Source organism: Plectropomus leopardus, chromosome 13 (assembly GCF_026936395.1).
Source record: "Plectropomus leopardus strain MGB_pleo_1.0 chromosome 13, ASM2693639v1, whole genome shotgun sequence".
NCBI lineage: Eukaryota > Metazoa > Chordata > Actinopteri > Perciformes > Serranidae > Plectropomus > Plectropomus leopardus.
Window position 1 is genome coordinate 9,293,527 of NC_142188.1, and position 27,773 is coordinate 9,321,299.

The 27,773-nt window shown below is 41.2% G+C and overlaps 1 protein-coding gene across 7 annotated transcripts in view; it reads right to left on the reverse strand.

Annotated features, from left to right (window-relative positions):
* Positions 1-866: 866 nt before the first annotated feature.
* ccdc88ab (coiled-coil and HOOK domain protein 88ab) overlaps positions 867-27,773 on the reverse strand; it is an 88,375-nt gene continuing 61,468 nt past the window's right edge. The window contains exons 15-39 of one of the 7 annotated variants that reach the window (XM_088086341.1): positions 27,250-27,433; positions 26,988-27,118; positions 26,316-26,609; positions 25,839-26,021; positions 25,019-25,297; positions 23,864-23,988; positions 23,348-23,486; positions 22,523-22,699; positions 22,262-22,423; positions 19,759-20,036; positions 19,140-19,283; positions 18,762-18,948; positions 18,302-18,447; positions 17,565-17,657; positions 16,922-17,124; positions 16,487-16,534; positions 12,986-13,063; positions 10,422-10,649; positions 10,165-10,218; positions 7,579-7,656; positions 6,874-6,963; positions 6,025-6,290; positions 4,871-5,324; positions 2,595-2,700; positions 867-1,900 (exon numbers count right to left, since the gene is read on the reverse strand). In XM_088086341.1, coding sequence (XP_087942467.1) covers positions 2,645-2,700; positions 4,871-5,324; positions 6,025-6,290; positions 6,874-6,963; positions 7,579-7,656; positions 10,165-10,218; positions 10,422-10,649; positions 12,986-13,063; positions 16,487-16,534; positions 16,922-17,124; positions 17,565-17,657; positions 18,302-18,447; positions 18,762-18,948; positions 19,140-19,283; positions 19,759-20,036; positions 22,262-22,423; positions 22,523-22,699; positions 23,348-23,486; positions 23,864-23,988; positions 25,019-25,297; positions 25,839-26,021; positions 26,316-26,609; positions 26,988-27,118; positions 27,250-27,433 — 4,077 coding nt within the window. In that variant the 3' untranslated portion in view covers positions 867-1,900; positions 2,595-2,644. Of the gene's footprint in view, positions 1,901-2,594; positions 5,325-6,024; positions 6,291-6,873; positions 6,964-7,578; positions 7,657-10,164; positions 10,219-10,421; positions 10,650-12,985; positions 13,064-16,486; positions 16,535-16,921; positions 17,125-17,564; positions 17,658-18,301; positions 18,448-18,761; positions 18,949-19,139; positions 19,284-19,758; positions 20,037-22,261; positions 22,424-22,522; positions 22,700-23,347; positions 23,487-23,863; positions 23,989-25,018; positions 25,298-25,838; positions 26,022-26,315; positions 26,610-26,987; positions 27,119-27,249; positions 27,434-27,773 lie in introns of all 7 variants that reach the window. The other 6 variants (XM_088086343.1, XM_088086342.1, XM_088086339.1 and 3 more) reach the window with 6 other exon arrangements.

Below are 27,773 nucleotides of genomic sequence, written 5' to 3' on the forward strand. Positions count from 1 at the left end.
ATGACTAATATCAGCAAAGCAGAAGGATCTTTCAGACGATATTTTATTTATGCCATGAAAGTCAAAAGTCACCTATCCGAGAAAAGTCTTGAACCAGCAACCACAGGCACACTGACTGACTGAGTCCCCCACTGAGCCAAACCTCCACATACTGTCAAAGATTTCGACGTTCACTTTAGCTCAGTGTCAGCAGTGACCTCTGTTGAAAACTGGACTGATATATGAGTCAGGCCGATAATCAATTAAGTTCTTGGCAGGGAAATTAAGTATATAAAAATACAGGAGACTAGGAGACAATTGTGTGTTTTTGAAGTGTTTTAAATGTTAAATTGTGTCATTATCGCAACAAAACAGGCTTTGTTTTCCCAAGATAACGAGATAAATAAATCTGGTATCATGAGAAAACCAGCTTGGTTTGCCCGAGATGCTGAGAAAAAAAAGCCATTATCAACGAGCGTTGTAATCTCAAGATAACAGCATAAATAAGTCGTGATCTCAAGAAAACAACCAGAAATATGTTGTTATCACGAGAAAACCAACTTCACAAGCTAATATTTCTTTTAGGGCTTTTGAAATTATAGCTAAGGTGCAACTAATAAACCAACCATCCACCATCCTGAGCTAAAATGGATCACGCTGAAAAGAAACTACACTTTTCACCTCTCCAAATGGAAAGTCAAAGAGCTCAAGTTAGTGCAACAGTAAAAAGGAATAACATTTTTACATTTTGAGAGTGTGCAGGATCCTTCCCAAACCGTTTCTAACCTAAAGAACTTATACCAGTTTTCCTACAAATAACATTTGGGTCTATATGTTCTGAAACAGCCCAGCATAAGAAAAAAACACAAATAAAAAGGAGTGCACGCTAGCCTTGATGAATTTTAATTACATCAAATGGATTTATGTAAAAAGTGGAAAAGGAGGAAAACACTGGGTCTCATCATCATCATCATGTTCAACACAGCAACACAAATCTGCATGTACTGAGGTCTCAGGTCACCTATACCGTGGGCCTTCTCAGTAAGTCAGTTACTGTTACTTTTTCAGAGCAGGACGGGGAGCAATAAATGAGATGATTTAGTGCGATATGATATATGATTTAAGCAAAGATGAACAGTGTGTCGGGTTTGTTTTCATGGCTGCCATATAGGTGACCTGGAACACTCCCATGATTATTTTCTCGCTCTCTCTCAGATCACACAAACTTCGCTCATGATTTGCAGGCAATCACATAATTGTCATGGCTTCCTGTCCAAGTCCATTTGGCATCCCCACTGAACGCTGTCCTCCTCTTTGATTGAATAAAGGAAGTAGGGTGATTGCTTGAATGATTGCTCCATGCAGATTGTGATTCTTCAGTCTGAAATGTTTGGTGATGACATGCTTTCAAGATGTTTTGTACGAGACTGACTGTCTGTCTTTGCTTGTACATGCTGCCCATTTACGAAAAAAATGTTTTCTGATCATGGCGTTGGGCAGAGGAGGGTCCGGCTGACTCTGTAGTTGCACAGAAGATCTAAAATGGTTTAAGATTGCCCTTTTGGCTTGTTGTGTGAACATTGGCACTTAATCTTAGTCCGTAGAGACTAGTGCACACCAAGCAGTCCGTCACACTGAAGGACACGTGGCAGTGCAATCTGCCACAGCTTTTAGTCTTTATAGAAAAGAAAAAGCACAGCAACATTTTCTAGTATTTTTCTGTTTCCTTGATTCAAGGAAGAAAAACAAGACAGAGAAGGAAGCCACTTTTCTCTACTGAAGTGTCCTGGGTTAAAAAAAAAAAAAAAAAATACAGGGAGGAAAACGAAACTGGGATATACAATCTTTTCTCACTGTAGACGGTCTCAGCAGATTAACTCTACTAGGCTTCAGACACACAGCTCCAAGGCCACCTTTCTCTCTGAGTCCCAGGCAAGCAAAGAGGAGTGGCGAGAGTCAGAGAAAGAAGAGGCAGATCAGAAAGTAAACAGTTGAAAGAAACAAAAGAGAACAAAGAAAAAAAGAGAGAAAAAAGATTAAAAAATTAGAAATTGTATCAGTAGACAGTGATATACAAGAGAAAGAAGGAAGCAGCCAGCCTGGATCTACATGCATTATGAGGGGAACAAGGAGGGGGAAGGATATCAGTGCTACACTGAAGCCATGCAGCAGCAACACGCAGCCTGAAAACAGCACTGTTTTCTGTCACCAGCAGGAAACACTCAGCAGTCACCGTCACCGACAACACATGAAGCATCACGGAGGAGGGATACGGTGAGGTGCTAGAGTCGTAGAGCTCCTCTTGTTGGGGGATTTGGGGACACAAACAGGCAAAGTGTTCATCCACTCAGAGCGACATGGTTAAACGGCCCATATGCCATGCAGACCAGGGTCCCATCAGGCTCTGTGAACAGGCGTTTGGCACCACAGGGACGGTGGGACAGGACAGTGACGAGGACAGGAGGGGTGAGCTTAGAGTAGCAGAGGAAGCAAGTGCACGGCAGGATGGGCGACATCTGTTACACCATGTTTTAGGTTCCCATGGAGACAAGACCGACCCCCCCCTCCCCTCCACCCCGACCCCCTTTCCTCCCGCTGGAGCAGCACTCACTCACCACACGCTCACAGCATGGTAGCAGACAGACGAGGGTGGTGGGGGCGGGGTTTAGCAGCTTTGCTGCGGCTCCCCGCTCCTGCTTTTTGACTTTCTGCCCTCCACATCTGTAGGACAAAGGCAACGTTTATGTTACATCTGTAGACAAGAAAAGTGTTCATTTATACCTGCATATACTGTAGATTAAGATAAATACATTAAGCAACTTCAGAACGGCAAGTACTGAGTACAAAAGCAGAAATAAATAGATATAAAGGCGGACAGTACTACGAGTATTGGCACAAAAAGCAGTGCTCGTCTTTGATTATAATTTAAGGATTACAACAATCTGTACAAGATCTTGTCAGTCTGAAATACATAGTCAAATATTATCCTTTCTCAAGTTGTGGTGCGTCGGGATGAGTAAATAAAAAGTCTCCAAATACCAAAAGAAATGATGTTAGCTTCATTCACAAAACATTCTGACCACTGAAAACTAATCTCAACTTACTGTATTGACTTCCTGTTTCAATAACTCAAGGGATAAGTAAAACTAAAACGTAATAATCACCCTGATCATCCTCTACTACCTTCACAGTCAACTTTCTCTTAACCAACTATACGTCCCCTTAGATTTAGGGCCGGGCAATCAATTAAATTTTACTTTTCTACGATAATGAAAACAAAATAATCACAGTAAAACTATTATTGTGCTGCACTCCATTTTGCAATGATGCTCTTGTTTTGTCTTGTGATAAATCCAGCACACCCCTTTCCTTTACAGCGGTGCACTTTGGCCCCTCCCTAAAAGTCTAAACTCATTGTCAGCTAAGCTGTGGCATATTTAGGTTACCTTGAGCCAAAATGATGAATTGAGAGCCTTTAGTCAATGAGTTATTGTGATCTCAATACTGACAAAAAAAAGTGGGATCATGATTTTTACTTTAATTGAGCAGCCCTTCTCAGATCATTTTGGAAATGAAGCTTCATCATTTTGTCACCAGCCCAACAGGTCAGTTAAAATCCACCACATCATAACCCACAGAGCAAATGCCCTGGTTAATATTATAGAAAAGAAAATACAGAAAAGGTATCAAATTGTCCAAAAACAAACCGTACACACCAACACAAACAAAAACAAGATACATAAAATGAGCATTTTGATCACAGCAATCAAAATGAGCGTTTCAGGAACAAAGCCGTGCAATTTAGTGGATGATGCAACAGAGTTAAAAAAGCAGTGAAAAAGACAGTCACCCAAACATCATCGAGACATCGCCATAAACAGAAAGTGGAAAGTGAATCTATTATCTGACACATTTCAAAGTCTTAATTTGGATTTGTCATGAAGAAAATGCAGCTATACGATCTTTCCCATAATAATTTGCTCTTTATCAAAGACAGCAATTTCTCACATTAAGGTGTTTTGTTTTTTTAAAGGATTATGGTGAAAAAATCACTGAATCTCTATTATTTCTTAGTGTTACTTAACAATTTAAGCTATAAACAGAAATGCTAAGCCTTAACTGTGATGCATTAACCCCAAACTGCAGATAATAGTGTATTGTTAGCCAGTGAAACAGATTTAATGAGGAAACAATAATATGGCTGTTGGATGAAACAACATTCATCAAAGTCTCACCTCAGTAAAAAGAACAAGGCAGAAAACAGGAGGTGACAAAAAAAAAAAAATCAAACAGCGATTCACCAGTCAGCACCAAACAGAAAAGAACCAAACAAAAACACCACACAGAGATAGTGCTCCAATAAATACATGCAGAGGAGGAGGATTTGTCATTTCTCCTTCATTTCATTCTCCCCTCGTTACGTCAAGTCTGGTAAAAAGATCCCTCCCTGTCGTTCACACACACCCATACTCGTACCACAGAGACTGGTTGTCCTCTGGGCTCAGTGACTGGTCTGGATTATTCACACGATTGGGATCAACGCCCTCGTGATACTCTTTCTGGCCGTTTGTTTGGCTGAGAGGGGCCTGGTTTTGGGTGGAGACGTGACTGGGGATAGTTGAAGGGTGTGTTTTATTTGTAACAGGAGGCCCGCTGATGTTGCTGACTAGGGTGGGGTTTAGAGACAGGAAGGGGAGGTTTTTGCCCGCTGACTCACTAAAGATGGAGTCCATGAACACTGACTCTACAGTGAAGGAAGGGCCGAGGAAAGACTCGAGGGTGGAGAGGTCGGGATCCTCCAAACTACGGCAGGGTAAGCTGAGTGACTTGGGCAGAGGGGTGGTGGTGGTGAGGGGTCCCTTTAGGTTTGTGCTGTTGGGGTGGTACTCACTGGGTGTAGGCTGGGAGCGGACCCCAGCCTTGGTGGAGGTGGCGGGAGGAGAGGCGTCGACGGACACAGGCTGCCGGTTGTCCTTTGAGAGCAGGTCGTGGATGCTGGTGCGCCGCGTGGTGCCCTCTGCAGTAGAGATGACGCTGCTGGCCCGGGGCAGTGTAGAGGAAGCAGTGTCCAGGCGTTCGGAGACAGACGTGGCTTTGCCCTGTGCGGACAGGCTGGAACGCACCGGGACAGAGCCTCTCACACGGGTGCTCTCTGCCTTACGCAGGGTTGGACGACCCGGTTGCCCAGCAGATCTCGGTGGGCGGTCAGAGCTGGCTGGCGCTGCTTTTCCGCTGGATGAGCGCAGTATGCCCCGGGCCTTTGTGGAAGTGCGTTCTTTCGGCGCATGGTCAGAGGACGTGGAGAGGCGAGGAGAGTCTACAGTGAGGTTCTCCTGACTGCCAGACTGCAAAAGACAAAGCAAACAAACAATCTCAAGGACAGTGCCCTCATACCATCCTTTTGCATTTCTAACCTTGGCTGATATTCTTGAATCTTGAAAAAGCAGTCAGCATATTGTTTTAAAATTAATTATAGGGATGCACAATATAAATTGTTGCTGACATCTGATATGCAAATATATAACAACTCATTTGACCGATACCGATGTATATGTACTTTTCCACTTTTATCATCATATTATGCATACTGTTCATCATGATGTCCCACCTGCAGATAGAGACATAAAATATACATTTTTTAAACTTAATACTCATTAATTGTGCTAAATATGAAAAATACTTCAACTAAGGGTTGTTTTGTACATGTTCACTTTGTCAATTTTTTAAAAAAAAATCTGTTAGTGATACTGGCAGAAATCAACATGCTGGCTGATTCAAATATTTCATTTTGAAGCCAATATCTGCCAACACCAATGACATGCTGATATTTTTTAACCATCCCAGTAATTTTTTTTTGAGAGAAAATTGCCAAAGATTCCCTGTCTCCATCTTCTCCATATTGAGGATTAGCTGCCTTTCTCTGTCATATAAGGTATTAAATTAAATATTTTAAGGTTTTACACGATTGTTCCAACAAAAAATTTTGTTCAGTGTCCCAAAGCTAAACCATAGCGCCATCAGATATAACCGAGTTCAACGCCTCACCTCTGCAGGATCAATACCCTCATCCAGGAACTGCTGCAGGGAAAGCACCTCGTTGCTTCTGGCCTGGGTCTGGCCTGGGCTGCCTGCAGCTGTAGACGAGTCGAGCGACTTGCGCAGCTGCAGCGGGCTCTGGTGGGAGGAGCGCGAGGAGGTGGGCTGCTGGACCGGGCTGCTGCCACTGCTGGACCACACCTCCTGGTCCAAACTCAGGCTGAACTCTCCGCTGCTCTCGCTGTGAGGCCTGCTGAGGCTGCCGTTTAAGGTGCCTGTAGGAGGTGGAGAAAACAATTAGAGCATCTATGATCTTTATTGATCTTTGTCATTCACCGCTTAGAACTGCATTAGTACCATTCTTCTTTTAAACTGCCTGCAGTTATAGTAATGTCATATATATAATCACTTAAAAGCCAAATGTGTTATAGCTCTCTCATAGTTCATTTATAATACTGCCCATTCAACACTGATGACTTGGAAATGACAGAAAATACATTTTTGGAAGTGTGATGAAATTTCAATAAGCTGCCTGTTTTAAGTACATCAAACCTACATTGAACATTAAATACGTTCTTAATGCAGGAAAAGTGCACCTGTCACCCATTAAATGAACCTTAAATATCAGTTACACCTAAGAGACAGCAGCCAGACTCCCAATAACACCATTTTGAACAAGAAATCCTTAACTTTGAAACCAGGAAAAACAGACTAGATCCAATTTCCACAGGAAGACACATTGAAGTAGACTTCAGTAAAGACATGAAATAAAAGATAAGAGGAGGAAAAGAGGAAGGAGAGAGTGTTTAGTTGAGAAAAGGAGGAGAAAAGGGGGAGTTTAGGGAAGGAGGAGCGTACCTTTGCCCTCCAGAGGAGAAGTGAGGTGGGAGTTATTGTTACTATTACTACTGGTGGTCCTGTTGCTATGGAGACTGGTGGGTCTGGAGGCTGGGTAAGGGACGAGAGGGAGGACACATACACAGACAAACACAGTTAGGATTCTTTACGGTTACATGTGCCCACACAAACATGCACTAACACAAAGAGTGACACGTAGGTGTACGCTAACAGTTTGACAGAGCGTCTCCTGCTGGGGCAGCAGATGGCACATGCCAGGCAGAGGGACAGGAAGGGTGGCTCAGTGCCAGGCTGCAGTGCCAATATGTCCAGTCGGTAAACAAAGAAAGTAGTGACAGAGAGGACAGGGACACCTAAATCCAGGGACCAACACACCTGAGACAAACGGGAAGTGATAAAGACAAAACTAAATAACAGGAGGGAAATAGAGGAAGATTAGTTATAAAAACAAAGAAAAAAGTGGGTGAGATTGTGTGAAATTGAGGAGGAGGAATTGAGAAGGAAGAAAGGAAATAAGTGACCTTGCTCTTTATTGTGTTTATAGGGACAGTTTCAGCTGGAAACCAGGCACCATGAAACCATTTCAAACTGGTTTTCAGGACATGTGTGACACCAAATTTGAATTTTAAATGAATAATTACATTATTATGCCTAGAAAACCAGCCCCTTGTAACCCAGAGTGGCATTCAGTGCCGAGTCACTTACTACAGATGCTACATGGGACTCTGCACATAACGCTCAGATCAACAGGGGACGGCAGAGCACTGCGGTACACCTGCAGGCCTGATAAAACACACATACACACAACTCAACACATCCTAGTTGTGGCACATCATCGTTAATGCTGCCTTGAAGGAAAAAAGAGCAAAGTTTAATGTCTCTTAATGCTTTAAAATACAGATGGGAACTAGAAACAAAATGGAGAAAAAGCTGCCTGGAAAATCAATAGGTTTCTAAAGCTGCCATTAACGACTTAATAACATCTCAGGACGACCTAATGGCTGATAAATTATAAGCAACGTCCGGTGTGTGAGTGACAGTTTCCTCCAGCCATTACAGAGACATACTGGGAAATGGGGTTCGCTCATTTATTGGATTTTTAATCAGCTAAGTAGAATCCAGGTTGGACACTAATGTCATGGCGAGCCAGCTGAATGACCATTTAAGGTTATGAGATACATACAGTATTAGATGCAAAGTAGGAGGAAGTCTGGTATATTAACATAGTGCTTCACTTTAAAGTCCTATTCACGCTGGACTAGGATTACCTGAGGACCTCTGGTAATTTGTAATAATTATGATTCTGCCATGTCTGTAGTTTTTCTAGTACCTAGAAGTGGAGAAGTAGAGTTTAACATCCATGTCTGGGTCCATTTCCCCCATGTTGTCCATTTGAGAAAAAAAAAAAGAAATTCCCGAAAGGTGTTCTTGAGATATCATGTTCACAAGAATGAGACGGACAAGCTGACAGTGACCTTGACCTTTGACCACCAAATTCAGTAAATCATTGAGTCCAAGTGAACATTTGGGCCAAATTTAAGGAAACTCCCTCGACAGGCCTTCTTGAGATATTTCGCTCAAGAAAATGAAACAGGTGCAAGGTCACAGTGACCTTGATCTTTGATCCAGCAAAATCTGATGAGTTCACCCTTGACCTAAAGTGAACGTTTTTGCTAACATGGAAGAAAAAATTACCCATGGAACAACATGGAAGAAAAAATGACCCGTCCCAAAAACAGCTGAAAAACACATTAAATAGCGTGCAGAAACGTGCCATAACATAGAATGCTGCAAAAACAGCCAAAAACACCATAATATGGCATGTTGAGAAAATGACCCAAAGAGCAAGGCTATAGTATGGCGAAAAAGTCAAAAAATGACCCGTCCCAAAAACAGCTAAAAAACAGCTGAAAAACACATTAAATAGCGTGCAGAAACATGCCATAGCATAGAATGCTGCAAAAACAGCCAAAAACTACACAGTATGACATGTTGAAAAAATGACCCAAAAGGAAGGCTATAGTATGGCGAAAAAGTAAAAAAAATGACTCGTCCCCAAAACAACTGAAAAACACATAAAATAATGTGCCATGACATGCCATAGAATAGAATGTTCCAAAAACAGCCAAAAACACCAGAATATGGCATGTTGAAAAAATGACCCATAGTATGGCGAAAAATATTGCTCAAGGTATTCCCAACATTGCGTAACTTACAGACGGACAACCTAAAAAGGTAATGCCTATTGCAATAGCTATCGTCGGTGCGTTAATTACCTTTCATATTTTGCCAGTTATGGAGAATGTGTAATTATATCAGACCAATGCAAATTGGCATCTATGTGATTTTGGGTTATATTTAAAGCTTTTGATTTCTCTGCTCCTTGTTTAATGTCTTTAGGAAATATGGAGGCTACGTTGACAATCATAAATCAAATTTTTGTCAGCCTTTTGGGCACAGGAGGCTCATCTCAATGGAGACCTGTTTGCCAAAAAAAGCAAGTTCAAATCAATCAGTAGTGCAAAAATCTGTTTTGTTTGTTTAACCTAGATTTAGAAGAAAAAATAAGGTAACACTCAAGATATCTGCTCGTAGTGCTGTGCAGTGTTTCTGTGTTGTTGCAAATGACTGTGTGCAACATATCCCGCAGATAATGTCAGTAAATCTGAGTAAAATACAAACTTTGCTTATCCCCTTTGAACGTGCCACATAAAACACAGACATGGAGGTATTTTCCAAAGTCACGTGAGGATCCCAGGTAATATTAATCCTTTGAGAATAGGGCTTATGAGTAACTGCTTGCAGAATAAAGGTATAAAATGTATTGAAACTAATAGAAAAGTGCTTTAAGAGAGACAAAACCTGACTGCAATAGACTGAGCTTAAGTGCTAGGAATGTGTGTCAGTAGTTTGGCGGCTGTTTAACAACTGGGTCATCTTCATTAGAGCGGCACAGAATTGATAGATAGTTGCTTGGCGGCAGATTAACTGCCCTGGATAACGTCCTAAAGCCTGAATTAGAGTCAATCCTACTTTCAGTGGAGGCTGATCTCTCTCTCTCTTTTGCTCTCCACTAAAATTGCTTTTCCAACTGTAGATCAAGCTTAGTCAAAGAGCAGGAAGGCAGCCCAAAGATGAGCAGTGGGACTGCTGAGGACGTGACCTGCTTTTTGGGGCTATTAGGTCTTTTCTCATTCTTCGTTTGTAAGGCCAGCAGCTGCTGAGAGTCTGTTGCGATTACCCGTCCTTTTCCTTTCGTTTGACACAGTTGATGCTGATGTCAAGTCTTACCTTGACTCTTGGGGTCATCTAAGGAGCCCGCAACATCCTCACAGGAGGCATTATCTGTTGAGACACAGAAGAAAGTGATGCTAGCTTTTTTTCCACCATCATCACACAAACCTTCACTAAAATGAGTCCAGTCTACTAAATATGGATGTTTACAGGTGAAAAACATATTTTCGGATTCACTCTTGTACCTGCAATTTACATTTAAAAAATACACCTGTTTCTTCCTACCCTCTCACAAATAAAACCAGTATCCTGACCTTTGACCTGCAGCCGCTGCTTGCCCCGGCTATGCCCTGCAGACGGCAGGGTGAGGGCGGCACAGTCGATGGCGTTGGTAGATAAGGCGAGCTCCTTCATGCGCCCACTGCGCCTGCTGCCACCAGTCATGCCTGCGTCTCCCGCCTCAGCGCCGTCTAGGTTCTCGATGCTGCTCGCCCACTGAGCTCCGCCTGCAACCGCCATGGTCTGCAGCAGGTCGTTCATGGCTAAATGGACGAACGGAGGGATGGAAAATAGGACAGGAACATTAGCTGTTCACCAAGCAAGTCATGCTTGTCCAGCTCTTTGTACCCCAAAAAAAACTTCACTCATACCAAAATGTTGATATTTTTCCCATGTATTTGTGTCTATGTGACTAATGGGAACAGCTGTTTTTGAAACTGGTCCAGTATTGAGCGAGTTCGCTGCAGCCAGAGGCAGCAAAATAGGCTACAATATAGTGCAATTTACGTCCACCAAAAGTACTTATTTTTGGGACAGGCTCAGATTGTAGTGTCTCACAACATTGAGGAAAGTATCCCTACTTAGATAAACCTTTTTGCCAAAGAGTAAGATTGTTTTTTTTTCTAGCCTGAAACAGCTCCGAAATATCGCCAAAGTTTTCACCATAAAACACACTTCATCTAAAGTAGACAGAAGCAAAGAAAAACCCAAACTAACTTTGTTTGTCTTTAAACGGGTTTCAACAACTAACAGTTCTGGTTTGGTTGACATGAACTCTTGATTCACCCTGCAAGACCTGGAAATATGCTGGCTCTATAGGCCGACACTCTAAATACTCTCTAAAAGGTCTATCTCTGTAGGGATCCTTTCCCTTTCAGACACTTAACAATCTAAGCCTGTCAGTGGCAAAAACAAGCACTTTCAGTACACGTACATTGACAGTGCTAAATCCCCAGCAGGGATTAAACTGCAGCCAGTTTCACAACTGCTGCTGCAGCACTGTCGTGTAATACTGGACCAATTTGAAAAATTGTTGTCATCATTAGTCAATTAGACATGAAAACATGGGAAAATACTGTACTAAAGTTATCCTTTAATGTCAGAGACATTTTGTATCCCTTTGAAGATAATCACTTGGGGATGTAAAATGGCTCAGATGAGCGCATTTTTATGAGAAGCCCTAATTTGGGTTACTAGTATCCTCATACAGACAACTAGAGTGAGTAGCTTTCACTCCAAAAGCAAATAGGACAAAATCTAAAATATCATCACATCTACTTGATTATTCAGTGAAAAAAAGAACACAAAATCAAGTCTAGCCCTTTTTGGAAATCAAGGCACATGCAAGCATATAGAATCACAAAAAATAAATAAATAAAAATCATATCATTCAAAGTGCATAAAGATGGCAGCTGCGTGGTTTGTCATCCTTCAGATATTTTTTTTTAAACAGGTGATAAATCACCGTAGGAGGCCACTGTCTTTATGCACTTTATTTTACTGAGCCATATGCGACGGCAGAGAAGCACGAAGGCATGCAGAGCTGCTCTGAGCGGCAGCAGCTGTACACAAAAGATCGGAGCCAGAGTCAGAACTAGGCAAGTCCATGTCAGCAGAATAAGATCTGAAATGCAGCACACTGACAGAGGAAGAGAGAGGGAGAGGAAGACAGAGCGAGCGATAGAGAGAGAGATACAATAAAGGCTCCATTTCAAGTCCTCCATGGTGAGTGCGAGCAGAGTCGATCAGGCGGTTGGTGAATTTTTTTTTTCCAAGTCATGCTGTAATCAAAGATGGAGGCAAACACACCACAGGCGCATGAAAGGCACACCCGCTGTCTCTACAAGTCTCTCACTCACACACACACGTTGAGCCTTTCATTCAGTATACACAAAAAAAATTAAACCACAGAGCACATGACAAAGCTGCCCCATAAGTTGCCTGTCGTGTAATGATTCCCACAGTGACCCAACTAAAAGATAAGGCTCATGACACTACAAGAGACACATCTACAGGAAGAGGAAATCCTTACTGTCACATCAGTCTTTGCATTTTTTTGAGGTTAATCCTAAATTTATTCATTTTCATTTATACATATTTTCTTTCAGACAGTATGAGTAAAGTTTCTGGTTATTCATTTATCTGCTAACAGAGAACAAAGTGGATAAAAGCTGAGAGCAGATACTCTACAGGAGGGAGTGGAGGCGGCAGACGCAGGGCGGAGGAGGTGACGGAGGGGTGGGGGATTACTAGGCAAAAATTATAAAAGGACAAGTCACTGATGTCACTAGATGTAGCAGCATGGGGGTACGGTGACTATCGGACAGTTTTAATCTTTGGTATATTTTGTGTCTCTAAGAGATCATCACTGTAAAATACTAAAACTCTTTTTCTAAATATTAACATGTTGGAAATTTTCAGACTGCTGAAGGTTTTAAAGCTGTGACTAAGACCCAATACGCCATGCTGTCACTGTCACGCCCCCACGCTGCAGCCACCATGAAATCAGCGACTGTTCCTTCTTTGTTTCTCCTCGTGTGGCGATGGGAGGGAGAGGAGGCGGAGGGAGGGCTAGTGTGGCGGCTATCGGAGGTCTTACACATGGAGCGCCGGTAGATGGCCTTGGCCTTGTCTTTGTCCTTGGATCTGTTCCTCATGAAAGGCAACCTTTTTATAGCTGTCAAGAGCGCAGCCAGAGACAGACAGACAGACAGACAGACAGGAGGAGAGGGAGCGACAGAACGAGCCCGAGGGAGGTGGAGAAAAGAAAACAAAAGAAAAAGGAGGGCAGAACAGAGGGATGTGGTTATAACGTTTTCACAAAGAGAGCCAGGGGAGAGATGCAGAGCGAGAGCTGAGTCCCTGGACACTCAACTGGACAATAGACACACAATGCAATAGACACAACCACTACAATATATATGATTAAGAGTGGGTGGGTCATATTGTTATAGAGTATAAGGTATCTCAATCTTTTTAGTATTTCATGGAAATACTGTTAGACAATTACTAGCCAGATGCCGGATTAAGTTAATGGAGCTGAAAACAATTTCTCTACAAAACAGATGTTTTGTATTGTTAAGCTCGTGCTGGGAGGGTTATGTACATTTTATTTCTTTCATTTCCCCCCGGAGAGATTGTGTTCAACCCAAATGATTTTTTTTACTAACATTGTTAAAGGAACAGTGTGTAAGATTTTTGGGAGATTTAGTGGCATCTAGTAGTGAGAGCTGCAGATTGCAACCAGCTAAAACTTCTCACGGTTGGAAATTGTGTTTATTTGCTCAGGAGTTTTTTTGTTCTCTTCCGCTCCAAAACATTCATTTAAAAGTGTAAAAACACTGAATATAAAGCAGTTTCATGTGACAGATCAGTGTTTCTTCAACGGGGCCAATCACCCAGCACCTGCTAATGTGTGCTCAGCTTTTTTCTTTGATAATCTAAATTCAAGACGTGCACAAGGTTTTTACCTGATGCTGAATTATGCACAGAGGCTCCTCCCTTTCCAAAACAAACGGACTCAGTCAAACTGTTTTGCATTTAAAAAATCTTTGTTTTTTTGAATGTTCTCATTGCAGAAGGGATTTTTTATTGAGCTGACTGACACAAAAATGCAAATGGCCTCTTCTGGAGTCGGTGTTTGTCTATTCTGGGCTGCCATAGAAACATGGCAGGGCAACAGGGCAAACTCTGTGTATGACGACACACTGCTTTTGTAAATTTAAATGGCTCATTCTCAGGTAACGAAAACTCAGCAAATCTTATTTTCAGGTGCTTTTACACTGAAGAAAACATACTTACATTATATATATATTTATTATTTTACATTTCTGCCAATATTTCTCCCTAAATCCTACACACTGGATCTTTGCTAACTGATCATTTATTTACACATTTTTCTTTTTCAAATACTTGTTCAAGAGCTTTCTGGATGGACTGAAATACCTCCCAGAGACTTCTTTAAAACCTGAATCATACTTTTAAGGGCAGACTTTTATACAAATAAACATTATGCAACAAACAAACACAAAAATGTAAACACATTACGCAAACCCACGAACACACACTCTAATGCACTTTTTATCTGCACACAACACAGTCACTCTCTCATGGCAATGGTCATGAGTGTTGTATTCTGCATTACATACTGTACAAAACCACATTCGACACATTACCAGTTACATGAAACACGGAGGATGAAGAATATTAAAGGGTGCAATTAGGAGAAAGAAAAGGATAAAGGGCAGCATTACAGCATCAGGGAGGACTGCAGGGGTTTTCAGAGACATGATATACTTTATTATTGCATTTTTGACTGTCTTTGGTACATGTCTTAATGTATTTTACCTGTGATGTTATTCATATTTATTCATTTGTTGTAATTAATGTTTTTCTACGTTTCCAGAAGCTTCTTTTCCCTTTGTGTTTACTGCTTGCTTTGATTCAAACTTTTAAAAAATACATTATTTACTTTAATCTATGTGCGACACACTTTTCTGGTTCTTGATATAAAAAATAAGTAACTCACTTATTATACTAGCTTACTTATGCTGCCTATAACTTCTTTATTTTATACAATGCATTTGATCTTGGAGGAAAGAGACCTACTTAAGATACTTTTTTATATGCAAAAATAAACCTATGAGCCCAAATACAACCTGTATTCTGTATTTCTTCCTCTCAATCCAGACAACCAGGATTCTGACACATCTTGCATTGACTGAGAATCAGTCACAATGCATTGCACCTTTTAATAGCTTGGATGCTACATTAGAGGACGTTTCTTTGTAATTTACAGGTGAACTGCACAGATCAGCAGGTTGACGTGACCTTAAATGGGAATTAATGAGCCTCGGTGACCTGTTGGGGGAGAAACTTAGAGTGAACTGGATCTGGGGAAAAAATACCTATGTTTTCCAATATTTGAACCACATGAGAGGAGCTTGATTCTGCTTGATACCAAAACACTGTTGAAAGACAACTCAACACCAATTTAGCATTGTCAGAGGATGTACGGTTCCACAGAGCCCCTCCAATGAAAGCTTTTAACATGTGCATATGGTGTTTTTTATATGCTTTCAGATGTATCGTCACCAAAACATCAGAAACCTCATGAACTATCCGTCAACTGAAGGAGTGAGACTTTCCATAACACTGGGGAAACCAAAGGTAACTACTCATTTTGCAAGTGAAGTTTCACTTCCGTTTTCACTTGAAGTTGTCAGAGCTGCGATCGGGAACTTGGTTTATCCATCAGCACCAGCGCAATATCAGCTGTTTCATAACGTCATCAAGCTGAAAGCCCATGTTATCTATTACCGTTTACAAGCAGAGGTTTGTGTTTGATGAGAAGAGTCGAAGGTGAGCAGGGACGTTCAAGCTGCGGACAAGCAGCTGAAAGACGTGGCTCATTTGCATAGCCATGTGTTTACAACTACAAAATTTGGCTAAGTTGTAGAGTTACATCTAAGCCATTTTAAATCATGTAGGGGTGCTTTTTAATGAAAACAAAACCCCTAAACATGTAATTTTGATGAAAAAAGATGCCTCTAAAGGTATTAATCAATGCCACAATAGACATTTCTTTAAAAGTCAAATTAAAGTTGATGTAGCAGAATCAGAGTTACCATCTTTTATTATCTCACACATTCTTCTTATTAATGTCTGGCACCTGCACTACCCACAATGCAAACTGGCCACTGACAATTCGGTTGGAGATTTGGTTGTCTCGTAGCAGCTAATGTTGCTTTCAGACGGTAGCCTTTAGACTTTGATGTATCAAATCGGTGTAATTCCTCTTTAAAAATTAGTGTTTTCAAGTGGACAAAAAGATATTTTTCTCAAACTTATGTGTCTAATGTTTGTGGAAAATTTCATAACTCAGAACAAAGAAATCAAGCACTCCCGTTGTTTCAAACACAGGAAAAAACTATTTCTCAAACCAGGTCCCAGACTGAGAGTCAACCTTGTGGTGCTGCGCAGCTCAACCGTAACCTCGAGGACAGCTGAGTGACACAGACAATGGACTCACGAAAACATGCCCTGAGAGACGTGACAGTCGGGTCACAAACCCCGCCCACCCTCCCCATCCGCAGCATACCATTGGTGGAACCCTGCCCTTGGGCATGGGACTGCTGCCCTCTCCTCCCTTCGCAGAGAGAGAGAGATAAAGAAGCAGAGGAGCAGTTAGGGGAGGAGAGACCCATTCAACCACTCAACCAGTTCACAATCGTACAAACCAACACACACACACATCAAGTAGTGCTTTGCAACTTTGTGAGTACGTGAGTGTGTATAATTATGTCTTTAAAGAAGTTTTCAGCATCTTTACATGTACATTTGTATCCATATGTGTATGAAATAATGTCTAACTATCTGATCAGAGGTACTTTTAGTGTAAAATTGTTTGCAGGGTAAGTATGTATTAATATAATTCATCCTGAAGTTCCCTCAGTCGTGACTGAATCTGTAAGTACTCTGGTTTTGATTCTTGTGTGTCCATCTGTGTGTGTCTCAGTGTTTCCTTTGTACTCACTGCTGCTCCTCTTTTGTGTTAATGTGTCGTCCAGCGAGTTGGAGCCGGAGCCAATGGATGAGCTGTCCTGGCTGTCCAGTGGGAACGTCAGGAAACCGTCGCCAGATTCTGAACGAGAGGGAGTCAGCGTGAGAGAGCGCATCCTCTCCCGGCTCTTCGGCTTGATCAACTTCCTCATCTTCAAAGTGATCCAGTTGCCACGCCTATAAAAACAGAGACGAGGCAGAGAGTGAGACAGAGAGACTATCAGGAACACAAGGAGAAAATAAAACAGCTCATAAAATATAAACGTACTGATATCAAATTCTGATTTGTTACATGTGTGTAATCAGCTTCTAAATCTTCCCATAGACGATAAAAAAAAGGTTACAGTATACAGCTGTTTAAAGCTCTGCAGACCATTAATATTTAATGCATCGCTTCCTGAAGCCGCAGCGTGAGTGTTTTCTGGCATTCCCGCGCCTCAGAGATAAGAGTCAACAAGCACACAGAACTTTTGAACATCATAGTCTGCTATGATACACAGACTTGTTGAAGTCACTTAGATTTTTATATTGAGATGTTATACCAGTCATTACTTTATTTTTTGGCTGGATTTTTGTCAAATATTTTTTGTCACATAACTACATGAAGCCTCTTTTACCTGCGTGGAGGCGAGGGGTCGTAGAACTTGTACTGGTCCATGATCTTCTCCTCCAGCTTCTCCTTCTGTCTCCTCAGCTCATTCAGCTTGTCTCTGACAGGCAAAGAAATGAGAGATTAACAGGTAAAACAGATAAGAGTGAAAATGCATACAATCAAAAAGCAAATGCATGTTGCTGGGTGTCTACAGATATCAGAAACTTAAACTGTATGTTTTTAAGACCTTTTCAAGATAATTTTTTACAAAATTTAAGACTAATTTTTGAACAACACATTTTCTTTCATATTCAAGCAATTGTAGCAATTGTGCCCCATGCAGAGGTATTTTTCATGAAGGAATTTGGGTATCAGAGCGAGTTAGATTAATATAAATTTTGCCAACCGTTACTTGCAAGTATAATTAAAAAAAAAAAAGGTGTTAAGCTCGGTGGTAAGTTTAAAGATTTCTAACATCAGAAATGTGGACTTTACCCAGAAGACCTTTACTCATATTAAGGAAAATAAACTAAAAGATGGACAAAAGAAAATAGATAAAATGTCTGTGGCAATTGAGACTTCACAAATTCAAATTTAGAACTATTTAATGGTTTTTAAGGCTTAAAATTTGTGCAATTTAATGCAAGACATTTTGAGACATGCTGGTCCAAATACCAAATATACTGTTAGAATATCAAAATAACTGTACACATGGACATGTTTGGTGTCTGTTTTAAAGAAAACTGATCATCAGGGGTTTACATGTATTGTCTTTGCTCCACGTGGAACAGGTCCTTGCTCTCCATGGTCTGCTCCAGCAATGTGCGATTCTGCAGCATCAGAGTCTGGATCTGGTCCAACAGGTGGCGGTTCTCCTCCTCCAGGTTTCCTTTCAGCTGGCTCAACAACTAACACAAACACACACACACACACACACACACACACACATTTACACATTAAAGAGATGCTAAGACACCTGGATCAACAACAAATTTGATTCATTAAAAGGGTTAAACCATCCACAATACAGCTGGCTTTAGAAGTCATTTCTACAAAAGGCAAACCAGCAAAAAGCTGGTTTTAAAAGTGGCACAGAGAAATATAATGGGAAACTCCCAAGATGAAGCGAAGCGAAGCGAAGAGAAGCGAAGAGAAGAGAAGAGAAGCGAAGAGAAGAGAAGAGAAGAGAAGAGAAGAGAAGAGAAGAGAAGAGTCTCCTCACCTCACACTGGTTGGTCAGCTTGGTGGAGGTGATGTCCAGCTGCTGGTACTGCTCTTTCAGTTTTGAGAATTCGGCCTCCAGCTTGGTCTGTTCCAGCTTGGCGCTGTTCAGCTGGGTCTTTGTGTTCTTATGATCCAGCTGGAGATTGTCATTGTCCTTCACCAGCTGACGATATGTGTTATTCAGCCTGCGGAGAGAGCAGAGGGACTCCTCAAGATCTACACACGTGCATGTAAAAGGGCTTTATTAAATCCATTGAAAATTCAGGTAGGATTTAGGAAAAATATCAAGTTTAAAAGATTGAGTCACTTTGTTGACATGTTATTCATACATTTGCAGAGTGTTTAAGATAAAAATATTGATACACGTGGATCTGACCTGTCATTTTCCTCTTTAAGCAGTTTGTACTGGTCAGCAGTGGCTTGGTGTGTTTGGTTTTCTTGTGCCATTTTTTCCTGCTTCTCCTTCAGATTTTTCTCCAGATCCTCCAGCTCACCTTTCCTCTGCAAGAGCTGCTTATACCTGCACACATAAAACACACACATTACAAACTGTTCAATGACTTCACATAAAGAAGGTTTTAAAAGGGTAATTTTGGTATTTTCCAGCATGGATCTTATTTTAGAGGATTATTAACTTAAGTGTCTGGCATCATTATGAAAGTGATCCTACAAAGAAAGACATATGTGTATATATATATATATATATATATATATAAATGGAGTCTGGGTGGTTTGGTGATGGTGATTTCAGGGCTGTTTTTGGTTAAACAAAAAGTCTTACTCTTTAACAAAAAGGTTAAAAGGATCATTTCCATAATGTTGTCAGGCACTTTTATTAAGAATCTGAGCCTGCTGGTGGCAAAAATAACCGCTTTTAATGGACATAAAACAAATTGACCTCATAAAAGAACGTTCAAAGAAGGTCAAAGTAATGCATCAAGTCATGAGTAAGACTTGAGCTTGCATCCCTCCCATGCTCCTAAACCCGGTCTCACTTGTCCTCCAGGTCCCTGTGCTGCTGCTCCAGGCTCTTGTGGGAGGTTTTCAGGCCTCCGTGCTTTCCAATCAGCGCCTCATACTCGGCCGCCTGCCTCTCATGGAGCGCCGCCAGCTTCTCGTGGTCGCGCAGTAGCAGCTCATAGGTGGCCCTCAGCTCCTCTTTCTCCCTCAGAGCTCCCTCACGCTCCCCCTCCACGCTGCTCTGCTGGCTCTGCAGCTGGGCGTTCTGGGCCATGAGGGCTCCACTCTTGGAGCTCAGGGTGGAGTTCTCCACCTAAAGGAGAGGACGAAGACAGAGATTTATCAAGGAAGGAGGTGCAAAAAGGGGCGTGTGGGAGGGGAGAGGAAGAGGAGAGGGACTGATGTAAAAAATAACAAATGGAGCAAAACAGTGGAAGAGAAGACCACAGAGGAAAGAAAAATTTGCAGGTCTACACTTGTTAAAAGATCATTTTTCCTGTGATCTGTGAGGAGTACCTCAAATCAAACATCAAGGGAAATAAAGGTAAAAGTCAGAGTTTCCACACATTTTCATGGACAAAATTTCAAAACTTTTCAAAGACCTTTCATGAACCCTTAAAAACTATTTTTTCTCCTTGTCCCACATGCCCAGCATTTTTAAAACGTGTCAAATTCAAACTCAATTCAAACATAATTCAAGTAGCTGGAACACATTAACTGAGCTTTAAAAATAAGCTTTTTGTTTTAACTTTAAAAAGTTAGTAACTGTGCTGCCTTACATTTTTAAGTTGGCTGAATTTGAAAAAAGAAAAAACAAGTTGAATTATTACAAAATAAACTACATTTGTATTTTCAAATTGAGTCAACATGAAATTTTAAGGCAGCCTGGACACTAACTTTTTAATGTTTCTTTTCACGGTGTGAGAGAGGGAATGAAAATAAAATCAGAAATATGGAGAGACATATGTGATGGTACACAAAATGTCACAAACTGACACACATTAAAGTGACACAACCTCTGATTATGACATTATAATCAGAGGTTGTTGCTGTTTCTGTCCACAGGGGGCACTATGCCTCTGTTCGCTTTGTTCTCCCCTCTTTTGCTGTAAGCTCCATCTACAGAAACACCATCAGGAAAACTTTCTTTTCAAGTTTCCTTTGTGGTCACAGTGGTTTCCTCGTCTAAAATCCCCCTTCAATCATGACCAGTGTGTGTATTCTCCTTCTGACACACAGACACACTTTATGTATCTTTAAACAGAGACGGCTTTTTACCTCCAGCGCACACACACACACACACACACACACGAAGAGATATATGTAAACAGCCCCAGAAAGAGCCAGAAGCTACTGTATGGTCAGTGTAAGGTCAGGTCGCCTATAAGCAGGGTTTGAATTACTGCCAAACAGGGAGTACAAGTCTAAATCCATACCAGGGAGCTAAGCAGCCGCCTGGCACAGCAACTGTACAAACAGAGCGATGTTGGAAGAAGGCTGGAGAGCTTCGTATTAGATGTTTAAAATGTAGAATTGTTTAAGTGTTGTTTTGTATCCAATTCAATGTTATAGAATAGTTCAGGAAGCATTTTATGTCATTATACTATTGATGCTATCTTATTCTAATAGGGACATGACCTTATCATTATCATATTATACATATTTATTATTTCTATTATCATCATCATCATCATCATCATTATTATTACTATCATTATAAATATAAACATATAGTGCATGCATCTAGGAGAAATACGAGGTTGTGTTTTAGGGAAGTTCTTCTTTATCAGAATTCAGCATTACTGTACATTCTAAAAGCCATTGGAGGAAAAAGGGGAACTTGTGATTTCGAGCTAAAATATTTTATCAGTAAGACAAAAAAATCGTATTCAGAAAATTATAAAATGATATTGCATGCAGTATGAGGGAAATAAACTTTGGGGTAAGACTGTTTTGTCAACAGCTGGATTAAAGGTAAACCATTACTGACTTTTAGATCTGTTTCGGGTCTTTTTGCTGTTATTAGATAGTATAGCTGAAGCAATTACTCCTTGAAGTGATCAGAAAAGACAGAAATTTGAACATCATCAATATGATAAGATACCAATGGGATCTTGAAATCAACTTGTTTTACTGAATTATTTAAAAAGAATATTAGATCTTTATTTGGGAAATGAGTCGAGCTATAAGGGCTGCAACTAAAAACTTCTTTAGTTGATTTATCTGTTGTTTATTTTCTTTATTTATTGATAAGTCTACAAAATGCCAGAAAATGGTGCATCAGTTTGCTCAAGGTGACATCCTTGGGAAAAAGACAATGAAGATATTTATTGGTATTGTTTCTTATTGATTGAATCAAAAATGCATCGTGGTAGACTTTGATGTATCAAAGAATATTGTGTCATTGTTCAAGGAATTAATGTAATATGGTACTGGAATAAAACTTCTGATTCACATACTGGGTAGCTTTGTCATTTGTACTGTATGTGTGACGTTTTCGACAGGACGCTGTATTGTGTAGGATGTGTGGGGGATTACCTGCAGCTTGGCGTTCTGCGTCTGCAGTGCCGTATTGTTCTCCTGTAAAGAGGCCGTCTGTCTCTGCACGGCCACGATCTGAGCCTGCAGGTTGGAGCTTTGAGTTTCCAGTTGTTTGAGCTGGCTCCTCAGAGCCGCCTTCTCAGCCTGTAGCGTGGCATTCTGGGAAAAACACACACATTATATAAGATACCGTACGCACAATCCAAATGTGTGTGTTCACCAAGTCAATAAGGCATCCTGATTTTGTGTCTTTCTTACATTTCTCTCCACCTCAATGAGTCTGTCTTTGACTTTCAGCAGTTCTCTGGTGGCTTCATGACTCTCTTTCTCCCATTTACTGACAGCCTGAGGGTCCTCCGCTCCTCTAGGGGGCGAGCTCTGCACCATCCTCTCCTCCTCCTCCCTCTGACGCAGCGCCTCGTAGTTTTTCTTCACCTGCAGAAACATGCGAGTCAACACTTGGGCTCCTTCAGTGTAATAAAAAGACCTCCAACATCAATATTACATAAATCCAAGACATCTGATAGTGACATACTGCCCCAGGCTTGACTGTACTGAACTTTACTGAATGAAAACGCGAACTACACTAGTAGAATATGACATGAGTGACAGGGAAGTGTCACTGCTGAAGCTGAGAGTTCATCTCCAGAAGCCTCAACTTTTCCCCTTTCGCCCTTTATCTTTGGATCCGATTTGTGTCAGCAAGTTCAAAACACAAACTCCTCCCGAAAGGAGAGCAGACATCCTCCACTCCACCTCTTTGACAGTCTCCTGCCGCCTCATGAATAGATAAACTGGTGATAGAAGTGGAAGAGTGGATGAATAAATAATGTATCGGTCTGAGACGCCCTCAGTGTTTTCAGTGTTTCTAATGTTTTAGACTGCGGAGGGAAGATTTTAGGACACTCCATTCTCAAGTGGACAGGCAGGGAGATTGGTTTTGACTTTGTGGGGAGTAATGTGTTTTATGTTTCAGGTCTTCTGTATTGTGGTCAGGCAAAGCATCTGCATGCAACTCGTCCAAAATCCTGTATTTTTGTACATGTATTTCTATCTTTAATATTATGGATTTGTGTCACTGACCGTCTTGAGCTCCTGGCGAAGCTGCTGGTTGAGGTTGGAGGACTCCTGCAGTCTGGCCTCCAGGGCGGCGATCTTCTCTTCTTTAATCTCCAAAGATGATTTCAGAGTTGACTCCAGCTTTGTTTCCAGAAGTTTAAACCTGAAAATAAACTCAAGTTAGCTCTGCGTGTTTGTATTTGTGCCTCCAGAGTGTGATCACACATTTGTAATCCTAAACACAGATAATGTATTATTGTCATGGCTGCAGTGTAGCAGGGCCAACTGACTTCTTGGCAAGAGTGAAGCAAGCGGAGGAGATACTGGCTCATAAAATTCCCTCGGGAGGATTCTGCTATAGACTCAGATTAATTAAAACTTCAACACCAGAGCTAAAATGGGCCACAGGGCTGATTTTCTTGGACTGTATTGATCATTTTTAATGATCAAGTGAGTTCTTATTTTAGGGTTTAAGACCCGTCACAGAATGGTGACCATTGTGGCTTGTGTGTGTGTGTGTGTGTGTGTGTGAGACGATACCTGTCGTCGGAGCTCTCGTCGTGCAGCAGCCGTTCCTTGTTCAGTCCAATCTTCTCCAACTCATGTGTCAGTTTCTCCAGATCATTATTCATCTGCTGAGTCCGCAGCTTCTCGCTCACAAGCTCCTAAACACACACAGACAGGCTCACACTGAGTAACTCTGAGACACACAAATACGTTCAATTTATTCAGTAATAACTAATAATGAAGATGCATGATTTTAATGGAAGATTCAACATTGTGTACTAAGCTTTGCTGTCTGTGTTATCGATACATGACATAATAGATTCCCATCAACAATCATACCTGTGGTGTGTTTTAAAAATGTTTTCCCCTTCAGCAGTGATAAAACAACAGGATCGTTTCAATTTGTTCCACTAAAACAAAATTTAGTAGAACGAAATGACAGAAAAGCTATTGTTGTATGTTTCTTTAAGTGCCTTCAAAGAAAGAAATGTTTGACACATCTGAATCAACAAATGATTATGACAGATAAATCTGTAAACATGTGAAGCTCAGTCTTCAGACATGCAGGGTTTTGGCAGGTTCAAATCTGCCAAAAAGGAAGAAAAGAGCTCCCTGTTTTTATCTGGACTGCAGCTAAGCACGTACCAGTCCTATAAACACGAAAGAAAATCAATGAGGTCATTATAAGTCTCCTTTTTCTTGTTGTTTGATGTTTAATATAGTATTAAACATCAAACAACAGGGAAAAGGAGTCACAATACAACTTTATAGTTTTATATCTCAGGGGGCACTTAAAAACTCAAACTGCAGATATGTGCACGTCAGTAAAGTTGGAAAGATATTCAAAGATGAAAAATTCCCGGTTCAATAACTCATACGTAAAACGTTATTTAAACAAAAAGCAATCCTCTTTCCAACCATAGTAAAGAAGACAACAAGCTTCTACCTAATTTTGATCAAAATGAGCTCGACAAATAACGTTGCGCATATTTTGGGTACATTGTTATTGGAAAAAATCTTCAGTATCTTATCTCACGTAATTATTTGAAGTCTTGAAGAAAGTTGCTTGTAAAAATTGTTTGCTTGAGCCAGTTGAACCACAGTGCATATCCACACCCCCTCATTTTAATCAGGAAAAACTCTTGAGAAATGCTGGAAAAACAAATATCTGCTGACTTGTACTCTTACCTCTCTGAGTGCGATGAGGGTCTTCTTATCGATGTTGCCCAGTTTGAGCAGCTCCTTGTTCTCTTTTTCCAGGTCTTTGACTCGGGTGCAGGAGTCCCTGAAGAAGATCATCTCCTTGCCCATGGTCCGATTCTCTTTCTCCAAGGAGGCGATCCGCTGGTTGCTGTCATCCAGTTTGGAGTCGCGGATCTCGGCTTGCTGCCTCAGACGCTTGTTCTCCTTCTCCAGAAGCTTCTTGTCTTTCTCGAGCTGGGAGCTTTCCTGCTCCAGAGTCTTGTTCTGGAGGATAATACAGAGCAGATGGATGAAACATGATGGGATTTACTATTAGTCTAAATGCCTTGTAAATACATGTTTGGCTAAAAGTGGACACAGATTAATTTAAAGGGCCAAAAATCTATTCTGACAAATAATCTGGGATAATCCAACTCTGCTGGAAAACTACTGTAACTTTGTCAGAATGAACCAAAAGAGCTGCAGTGCTGCTAAAGTGCCAAAAAACACATTTTTATACACAAGATTCTTTAAACTGCTGTATCATAAACACTACTTTAGTCTACTACAATTTTGGGCCAATCTGATTGACCTCATTCTGACTGGCAGAATCAGTCCGTCCCTAAAAAAGTCTGTGAAGCTGTGTCAGTAAAACACCTACAGCTATGTCATTTGATGTTGTACCTGTTCTGTTCCAGAAAAGAGTGCAGCCAAAAAAATATTGTTTTTTAACACTCATTAAAAGTTCAGATTTTGTTTTCTTATGAAGCCATTTCACACATTTCATCATGTGATTATTGCTACTGCATGAATGCATTTTTCTTACCTCCTGCTCCAGCTGCTCCAGGCGTTTACTGGAGATCTTGAGCTCCTCCAGGTTGCGTTGGAGGGTTTGATTCTCGGTCTCCACCTCTTGCAGCTCGGCCTCCAACTGCTGGATCTTCTTGCTGCTGTTCTCTAAAGCTTTCTGCAGGCGCTGGTTCTCTGTATCTAGGCCCTGGTAACTCACCTGGGAGAGCAAAAGCCAGATTAGGATATTAAAAGCATCCATGAACTAGTTGCGCTGCTCCCCAATGGCATTACAAGCCAGATCCCCTGTAACTTACCTGTAAAAATATACATCTGCGACAATAAATCAAAAAAGCCAAATATTAAAAGGGGCTTTTAGCTCTACGGCTGTTCTGCAGTCTCTGTTAGGGACCATCAGTAGTCTGCTTTTTATTTTTTAAATTGTTTTGCCACATAGTTGCATTTTATCTGTGTCTCACTGCCTGCCATATGACAGGCAGTGCTGAAGTCTCACCTCTAATCTCTCCGTCTTCTTGGACGAGGCTTTGAGCAGCTCCAGGCTGCGCTTCAGCTGGCTCCTCTCGCTCTCCAGCTCCCTGTTCTCGGCTTCAAGCTGAGCCGCCTTAGCGCCCGCCGACCGGAGATTCTCAGCCGAGCGTCGCAGCTCCAGGTTCTCGTGCTCCAGCTGGGAGTTCTCCTTTTCCAGAGCCTCCAGCTGGAAGGCCATGTTCTTTAGCGTATCCAGCTTCTTCTTCAGACGACGGCCCTCTGCCTCCAGCTCAGTGTTCTCCTTCTCCAGAGACGCCACCTACACACACATAAGTGATGAGGAGTAAAGTTTTTGACATAACAACACAAACAAGTTGAGGGAGATTGATAAGACAAAGAACTGATGACTGACATTTAGGCTTTCCTAAAAATCACATTATGATCATAACTGTCCATGCAGGCAATTATTTGTCAACAAGTAAAACTACCATGGCTTTTGTCCTGTAGGACGACAACAATGTCAACATTTTGGCAGCTGTGTTAACATGGCTGCAGCTGGCTGCCAGATTACTCTACATTTAAACAGTATCTCCAGTCTGCTCTGTTGTGTGTTAATTGATGCATCGGCACACTGAAATGGAGCAGACCCACTGATTTCTCAAAATACAAAGCAGGCAGAAAGCAAAATGCACCACACCTTTTCACATGTGATTCCAAGACTGGCAACTTTCTTCTGCAGGCTCTCGTTGTCCCTCTCCAACTTCTGCAACAGAATCTCCAACTCCTCTGCTCTCTCGCCTTTCTCCTTCACCACCTCAAGCTCTTTACCTGCATAAAAACACAACAAACAGCCAGTATGTTGATTCTGTGAAGTCAGAATGACAAACTGTGTAGAAAAGAAAGCTGTTGGATACTGATTCCTAAGAACCACAAAAACTGTTTAATAACATGTCACTCACGTAGTTGTTTCCTTTCAAACTCCATCTTGTTGAGTTTGGCGGTTGTCTCGCAGATGGACTCGTGGAGAATGCGATTCTCTTTCTCCACATCCTTGACTCGCGCCTCAGCACCAACCTGACAGCGCTGACGCAGAGACGCCACCGTCTGGCTCAGGTGCTTGTTTTCCTGCTCCAGACCCTTCAGCTGAGCAAGAGACATGGGAGAGTTAATGTCGGCCAAGGGTCATGTTTAACCCTTTGAAACCAGAGCAGATTGGCTTGATTACTTACAAAAACATGGGGAACAGGAAATGAGCAACTCAAGAAGAAATGACAAAAAAAATAGCTAAAATAAAAAACGGTTTGAAAAAACAGAAAAAAAGGAAATTACTTTAAAAAAGCTTAAAATAACATTAATTCTGTAAAAAGTATTTTTAATAAATAATTCTGATAATGTTAAACAGAATTTTGGAAACATTTTTCCATATTTTTTTTTAAATTATTTTTCAAATCTAGTAATTTCTTGCAATTTGCGAAACAGTTCT